The sequence below is a fragment of the Microtus pennsylvanicus genome, chromosome 14 (genome assembly GCF_037038515.1).
Source record: "Microtus pennsylvanicus isolate mMicPen1 chromosome 14, mMicPen1.hap1, whole genome shotgun sequence".
Classification (NCBI taxonomy): Eukaryota; Metazoa; Chordata; class Mammalia; order Rodentia; family Cricetidae; genus Microtus; species Microtus pennsylvanicus.
In genome coordinates, this window is record NC_134592.1 from 53,502,484 (window position 1) to 53,511,327 (window position 8,844).

Here is an 8,844-nt window from a genome sequence, read left to right on the forward strand (position 1 = left end):
GATATTTGCATAGTTCAAGAATAAAATCACACACAGTTGTTCCTGGCCTTAATAAGACCATGAACTCATTTGCATGTAACCTATTATATTAGCTTGATTAATTTTTGACCCCATGTAGTGGTGAGGAAGCTTAGTAAGCTAACAGGACCTGTGGCTATTGTTTGTCACATCCCATCCCCCATCCACCAACGCAGGTATTTTACAGATAAACACATGGAAGTAAAAATAAACTTTTAAGGCAAGTGCTGACCAGACCAGAGGAGCTATTTCCCATGGAACCCCCCCCCACCCCAAATTTTAGATTTTTTGGCTGACAATTAGCATGACTGGATTTCCTTTGACACGGTAAAGAGAGTCCCTGGAAATCAGTGGTTTAAGAGTGAGGCCTCTAGCTTTGAAAGACACAGGAACGTTTCTCACAAGATCCCTTGCTTGCTCAGGAAACCTCCCCAAGCCTGGAACAGTCTACAAATCATACTGACGCCAACTCCACCGTCCCGGACACAAACACAATGGGCGGGTGTGGGCTTATGGTCACAGGCAAGTTCCTCTGCTCGGGTCCTTCCTGCCCAAGATCATCACTGCATTCTAAGATCCAAAGTCCAGATAAGTCCTGAGCAAGGAAAGAGACTCACTTAGTCTCAGTGGCAACTCTCTTTTTTCCTGCTTATCTAAGCGGGGCATTGGACCCGGTTGGCCCAGTGTGTTTCCAGTGCTGAGGCGCCAGCTGTGTTTCTGACCCCTGGATAAATCAGGGCCACACGGATCCTGGCAGGGCTCTGGACACATTTCCTGTCACGACCTAGGGGAAGTAGTTGGCCAAGCGAGTCCAGTGGGGACTTTTGGCTGCTGGGGGATGAGGGTTCAGGAGAGGGGAGGGGAGGGCACACATGGTGGTAGAAAGGGCTGTAGAGGGCGGTGACTCCAGAGACAGCTCGGTTCCCTTGAATAAGCCAGAGACTTGGGAGCTTTTGTGCACCCTGAGTCTCCAGGATGAGGCCTGCGCTTGCCTTGTGCCTCCTCTGTCCTGCTTTCTGGCCCGGGCCAGGGAGTGGCGAGCACCCCACGGCAGATCGCGCTGCCTGTTCGGCCTCGGGGGCTTGCTACAGCCTGCACCACGCGACCATCAAGCGGCGGGCAGCCCAGGAGGCCTGCAGCCTGCGCGGCGGGATTCTCAGCACCGTGCACTCAGGCTCGGAATTGCGTGCAGTACTCACGCTCCTGCGTGCAGGTCCCGGGCCTGGCGGAGGCTCCAAGGACCTTCTGTTCTGGGTGGCTCTAGAGCGCGGCCGTTCCCACTGTACCCTAGAGAAAGAGCCTTTAAGGGGTTTCTCCTGGCTGGACGCAGGAGACTCGGAGGACAACACGCTGCCTTGGGTAGAGGAACCACAACTTTCCTGCACCGTACGAAAGTGCGCGGGGCTCCAGGTCACCAGGGGAGTGGAGCCTGCAGGTTGGAAGGAGATGAGCTGTCAACTGCGCGCTGATGGCTACTTGTGCAAGTATCAGTTTGAGGCCCTGTGCCCCGCGCCGCGCCCCGGAGCCGCCACTAACTTAAGTTTCCGTGCTCCCTTTCGGCTGAGCAGCTCCGCTCTGGACTTCAGCCCTCCTGGGACCGAGGTGAGTGTGATATGTCCCGGGGGGGACCTCTCCGTCTCGGCCACCTGCATCCAGGAAGAGACAGGTGCTCGCTGGGACGGGCTTTTCCCTGGGGCTGTGCTCTGTCCCTGCTCTGGGAGGTACCTTCGTGATGGCAAGTGCGTGGAGCTCCCTGACTGCCTAGACCACTTGGGAGGCTTCGCCTGCGAATGTGCTGCAGGCTTTGAGCTGGGGAAGGACAGACGATCTTGTGAGGCGAAAGGGGAAGGACAGGCAACAGTTGCGGGGACCAAGCTGCCCACCAGGCATGCATCAGCCACTCCTGCCAACCCAGTGACAAACAGAACATGGCCAGGCAAGGTCCATGAGAAGCTAGGAGAGACTCCCCAGGTCACTGGACAAGACAGTTTTGCGACATCTAGTTCCGAGATTCTTCAGTGGGGAACACAGAGTACTTTACCTACTGTTCATATGTCCCCACAAACCAAGCCAAAAGTCACCATCAGGCCGTCAGGAAGTGTGATCCCCACAATGAACTATGCAACTTCCCCCTCTGTTGCCCCGACTTTCGACTCCTCCTCCACGGTGGTCTTCATCCTTGTGAGCATAGCAGTAATCGTGTTGGTGATCTTGACCATGACAGTGCTGGGACTTTTCAAACTCTGCTTCCACAAGAACCCTTCCTCCAGGACAAGGAAAGAAGCTTTGGACTCACGGGGTGTGGAAAGAAATGCTGAGGCCACTGCTTTGAGCCCCAATTCTGCACATTGCACTGACAATGGGGTGAAGGCTGGGGACTGTGGTCTGCGAGACCGAGCTGAGGGTGCCTCCTTGGCTGGGTCCTCACTTGGCTCAGGGGACACCTAGGGGAGGAACCCAATGGACATGTCTTGTGCAGACTTTCAGTTCCAATAAACGGAGAGAAGAGATTTCTGTCATGACAGTTCCTACAGAAGTTCTCCTTCCCATAAATGAATTCTCTTACTCCACCAGGTTGCTGAATCTGCAAAGCACATGCATTCCCTGAAAGTGGAAGAGGTGGTGGTGGGCTTTAGGCTGGTACTGGAGGACAGACTGGAAAATGGAAGAAGGCATTTTCCTGGGTTCTGGGGGAATTTGGAGAAATGCTTAGTTCCAGTATTGAAAGCAAAAAAAAAAAAATCCACAATTTTTGAAACATTTGTTTTCATCAAAATGAGAAAGAAATGTCTATATTATTCAGGCTAGGAAAAACTGGCTTTAAATTTTGAGGCAAATAATAAAGCAATGCTGACAATCTAGACTAAAATGTGTTTGACTTTTGCAAAGGGGCTTATCCAAGAACACAACACTCTGAGGATAGTTACTGGCTGCTGGGAAGAGGCTTGAGTACATTCTGTGCTTTGAGGGAAAAGTCCTTAGACCCAGCTCTTTCACAACTAATGAAGTTTCCCTTTTTCCTTTTATCCTTTGCTTTCAAAGTCACCGAGACAGTGTGCTCCGCTATAAATTCTAAGTGCAGTGTTGCCAGTTTCTGACTCTAGAAGCAAATTACAGTTGACCACCAATCCAAGTGTTTACTGTGTGTCCTTGCCCAAGGAAACACATGATTTGTGTCTTCCTTTTCCAATGTTTGTGCTTGCAGTGTAATGACCTTCCTCTCCAAGCCACCTTGGCGACATCAGGATGCTGATCCTCACTTCCAATTACGATGATGTTAATTCTCAATTAAAACGTTAATGCTAAGTATTGATCTGAAATCTTCCGGGTGCATTAGAGCAAAAGAAGCTTGGCTTTTTCCAAAGGTGCTAGGTTCTTGTGCCCTATTTAATCTGTGGTGGGGAAAACCCTGCATGTCAAACCATTTCTGTTTCTTCTCAATAGAGTGTGTATACAATGACAGTGTGTGTGCGTCAGGGGTTGTTAAAATTGAACAAGAGTCTTCACAGGAGAAACTATGTGAATTAGCTCTCCATATAATTAACAGTGTAAGAAATGATAAATAAAAACCTATCATCTTGTTATGACTTGAGGTATTAAATAATAAAAATCACACATTTGTGTGGTAAATAATTAAGGCATAATAAAAATAACTATTTGGTGAAATCAAAAGGACTTGGAGAACAGTTAGTGGCAACATTGTTTTTTAGGTGTTGTAAAGGTTGGTATGTGAAGTGATACAGAAATAAACATACCCATGGGAGGAAATTAAAGGAGGATAAAACTGGGGCTATATTTCTCTAGAATCACTTTTTATACTCTTGATTGTACTGTGAATATCATGGAAAGTTAATTTAAAGTAAGCAAACAGCCAATTATAAAATAATCCAGAAAATTAAGAGAGCTCAATATATGAATCTATGTTATAAACATAATTATATGTTTTGATATTGAAGGAATAAATTCATAGTTAGATTGTTTCATATTTTGGATATAATTTTAGATTCTTACAGATAAATAAAATCACAAACTAATATGAATTAACAACTGTTAAGGTTCTTCAATTCAAAGCTAGAGTTAACAACTACATGAGTAAATGATTCATCCCAAATTTCTCTACTCCTCAGCTATGTATTACAGTTTTACTTGTTCTTAGCATTATAGTTGTCTGTTCCCCATATGATCTCTCGGTAGTGGTGACAGCTATTCTAGTAGAATATATTCTGTTTGATTTTATAACTTGAAAAATAGCCTCATCTATAAGTGGACTGAACACATACTCACACACATGTATACATATATACTTATATGCACATATATACATGCATGCATAGATAAAAGGTTGTGTATGTGTGTATATGAATAGACATAAACATTTTGTATTAAGGAAGGATTCCCTTATATTATTCTTTCAATAAAACAGAGCATGCATAATTTACTTATTACACAACATGCAACAGATGACTCTGTGGATCTAGGGCTCTAAATTCCGTATGTGAAGAAAAAAAAATTATGTCAACCCAATTACTTAGCTATTGCCCTCTGTTATTCTCCTTCACGAATCAGAGAAGAATTAAAGAACATTATCTACTTACATCTTAAATTTCTTAAAAGACTAGACAACAAAGAACTTCCTTTGATTTCTGGCTATGGTGTTGGCTTCTCAGAAACATTAATACAATGGTAGAATAAGGCCAGTCAAGCACATGGCCTCTTGAGTATATTTGTAGCTCAGGGCAATGTTCTTATTACTATTTCTCTACCGCCTACTATGTTCTCAACATCGTTGGGTTCATTTCTTTGTCAGTAAAAGCCCTCCACACATATTCATCTTTCAGTTTCCTACTCACTCTTTCCTTGCAACTAAACATGGAATCTCTCCTACAGTCTTTTTTCTACTCTAAATCCTGTCATATCTTACACAATAAGACCAACTTTTGCATAAAATATAGTGCCCATGCACTTCATTTATTCTATTGTCTATATGTAGTGACCTCCACTTCATTTTTGTCATCCATTCCATATCCACACAAATTAAGATAATGCTAAAGCTCTCTCCCATCCCAGACCTCAAAGTCAGGCTTTCAAGTGCAGTGTTAAGAACTGTGCTTGAATGAATTTTCCTGTGATTAGAGGCAAATGGTTATTGGTTGAACTTTGACATGGTTCTTTCTTTTTTTTTTAAATTAGTGAGACTCTCAAAGGCGAGTAGCCTAAGATTAAAACATTCTTTTATTTTTCTTTATTTTCAACTGAGGTTGAAAGTTTACTAAAAACAGTTGTTTTCTGTGAATGTTAAAAGAGTAACCAACAACCAGCAGTTTCTAACTTAGCTTAAGCTTGTTCTACAGGAGGAAACTCATATGACCAAGAATCATGGCCGGGGAGCTCATAGGCCCTAGACATGAACAAGTACTATTATTTTGCAAAGTAGACATAGTATCAAACCTCCTTCCAAATACTTATTATTATAACCATAGATCTATGAAGTTCCCACTGCCTCGTTAGGGAAGCTTTTGAAAAAGGATGGTGGTTAACAAAGAGAGTCACAACTGGTCAAAATACAGAAAATGAATGCCCAGCTACAAATGAGCATCTGTGCATGTTTCATCATGGAAGAGGGATAGTCAGAGCCAAAGGTCATGGGGAGCTGCTGGAAAACTGTCTTTGGGACATGACAGAGACATTGTGCTCATACAATTCTAGTAGCTGTGGTTGACCACACAGGAACTGCACAAGATCAAACCAAGCAGCGTTCTACGTAAGACAATGGAAAGGTCCACAAGGCCTCACCTGTTATTGAGGAGTTATTGACAGTTGGTGGTTGAGAGAGAGGAAGAATCAGTCCTCTTCACCAGTATGGCTCATGGTAGGTTGCTCATTTTCCCAGTGGATATCCCTATATGCATCCACACTGGGCAGCCCTAAATAAAGTCAGTGGATTAAAAAGAGAAAAGGAGAGGAAGTTGGGCAGAAGATGCTGTGGTGTGTGGTATCAGAGGAGACTGCGGGTGGGGAGATGTGCGCAGTGGGGATGATTGAAATTCATTGTACATGCCTGAAATTACTAAAGAACAAGAAAGTTTTGAAAATGTAAAAGGAACGAGTAAATTATGCTTAAGACAAGAGACATTATATATGCAAAGAATCTATTTTCAATAAAAGAAAAAAGAAGAAAAGAATATATATCTGAAAATCATAGAAATATAGTTGTTTTACATAACTGTTAATAAGTACTTTTCCAGATAATACTATAGTTTGCCCTGAACATGCTTCTGTTTACTTCTTTTCCAACTTGCTGTCATTTGATTGCACATAATATTTGTACTTAGTAACCTCCCCTCCTCCATTCGAGTATTCTTTCTTTGTTTTTTGTTTGTTTGAACTATAGATTAAAAGTCAGTTAATTTAACTAATAATTAATTAGTTTTGATGTTCTTTTGTCCTTGATGTTTATTGATCATTTGTTAACAACTTTAATAAAGCACACTTAGCATATCATAAAATCCTCCTATTGGAAGTATAATTAAAGTGTAGTAGATTTACAAAATTGTGCAGCCATCTTTGTAAATAAGCTTCAAAACATTTTCATCACCAAAATCTTTTCAAGCACAATAATTTTATGGATACAACAATTGTGGAAATTAATAGGGTTCACAGATTTTCAAGCATGTTTTGTATGGAGCCTGTCTGCTGTTATCTGTTTCATGATTTATTTACCCATTCATCTGTCATAGGCCTTTAGGCTATATCCTGGCTACTGAGAACAGTGCTACAATAAGTCCAGATTGGCAGGTATCTCTTTTTGTACATTGATTTTATTTCCTTCTGATATATAGCCAAAGTGGTTTAGTTGGGCTATATTAACATTTCTACTTTCAGTTATGCAGTTTCCACAGAGGTTGTATGAGTTTACATTTCCACCAAAAGTCTGCAAAATTCCTTCCTCTTCACATCTGCAACTTTATCTGCCATTTTGCTTTACTACAATTATTGATATTAGTATTGTTTATTATTATTATTATTATTATTATTATTATTATCATTTTACCATCACTCATAGCCATTCTAACTGTAGGGAGGTGGTATCTTATTATAGATTTGATTTATGATTTTCTGATGCCAAATGATCTTGAGTAGTTTTTATAAATTAATAATTATTTTTATTTCTTCTCCAGAAAAGTGTCTATCCAGATCTTCTACAAATCTTGAATTGAATTTCCTATTTGCTATTGTTTGTATGTTCTGGAGAGTTGCTCCTTTTTGTATAGTTGGCATACATCTTCTCTAATTTGGAGAAATCCTACAAAGTTCTTTTTTTCCTTTATGGTATGTCGTAATAGTCTTTGTAAAGGTTTCAACTTTTCCTGTGTTCTTTGCAGACTTATACAGAATATCATTGCATATACCAATATCTTAAATTGTTTAGCTATGCTTTTCTCTAGTAATTGTAGAATGTAAGGCTTTTGATCAATTTTAAATTGAGTTTTGTACAAAGTGATAGATAGGTGTTAAGATTTAATCTTTTGCCTAGCAATATACAGTTTCCTCAGAACTATTTGTAAAAAGAGGGCAACACATTTTCAGTATAAATTTTTGGAAAATTTGCCAAAAATCAGGTAGCTGAAAATTTATTGAATGTGTCATAAGTCTTCTATTCCGTTTCATTAGTCTAGGTGCCTCATTCTTGGGCCAATACAATGCTTTATTGCTGCTATGGTTTTGTACTATGTCTTAAAATAAAATATTAAACTGATAAGAACAGATACTACACTTGATCTAGCCAGTTTGGATGTTCACCTTCCTAGACATGGACAGAGGGAGGAGGACCTTGGACTTTCCACAGGGCAGGGAACCCTGACTGCTCTTTGGACTGGAGAGGGAGGGGGAGTGGAGTGGGAGGAGGAGGAGAAGGTTGGGAGGAGGGGGAGGGAAATGGGAGGCTGGGGGGAGGCAGAAACTTTTTTTTCTTTTTCTCAATAAAAAAGTAAAATAAATAAATAAATAAAATATTATGCTATATCCAGCTTTGTTATTTTTACTCAAGATTGCTTTGCCTATTCAGGATCATTTGGAAATCCTTACAAATTTTAAGATTATTTTTAATCTTACCCCTGGACCCAGCAATACCACTCTTGGGAATATACCCAAGAGAGGCCCTATCATACGACAAAAGTATATGCTCTACTATGTTCATAGCAGCATTGTTTGGAATAGCCAGAACCTGGAAACAACCTAGATGCCCTTCAATGGAAGAATGGATGAAGAAAGTATAGAATATATACATATTAGAGTACTTCTCAGCAGTAAAAAACAAGGACTTTGTGAATTTTGCATGCAAATGGATGGAAATAGAAAACACCATCCTGAGTGAGGTAAGCCAGACCCAAAAAGAGGAACATGGGATGTACTCACTCATATTTGGTTTCTAGCCATAAACAAAGGACATTGAGCCTATAATTAGTGATCCTAGAGAAGCTAAATAAGGAGAACCCAAAGAAAAACATATAGGCATCCTCCTGAATATTAACCTTCATCAGGCGATGAAAGGAGACCCACATTGGAGCACCGGACAGAAATCTCAAGGTCCAAATCAGGAGCAGAAGGAGAGAGAGCACGAGCAAGGAACTCAGGACCGTGAGGGGTGCACCCACACACTGAGAGAATGGGGATGTTCTATCGGGAACTCACCAAGGCCAGCTGGCCTGGGTCTGAAAAAGCCTGAGATAAAACCGGACTCGCTGAACATAGCAGACAATGAGGACTGCTGAGAACTCAAGATCAATGGCAATGGGTTTTTGATCCTACTGCATGTACTGGCTTTGT

General features: G+C 41.5%; 1 protein-coding gene across 1 annotated transcript; it reads left to right on the forward strand.

Annotated features, from left to right (window-relative positions):
- The first annotated feature begins 872 nt into the window (after positions 1–872).
- Clec14a (C-type lectin domain containing 14A) lies at positions 873–7,839 on the forward strand. The gene has a single exon (XM_075947831.1). It carries the CDS (start codon positions 994–996, stop codon positions 2,464–2,466), a length of 1,473 nt encoding a protein of 490 aa, XP_075803946.1. The 5' UTR covers positions 873–993; the 3' UTR covers positions 2,467–7,839.
- Positions 7,840–8,844: the final 1,005 nt, after the last annotated feature.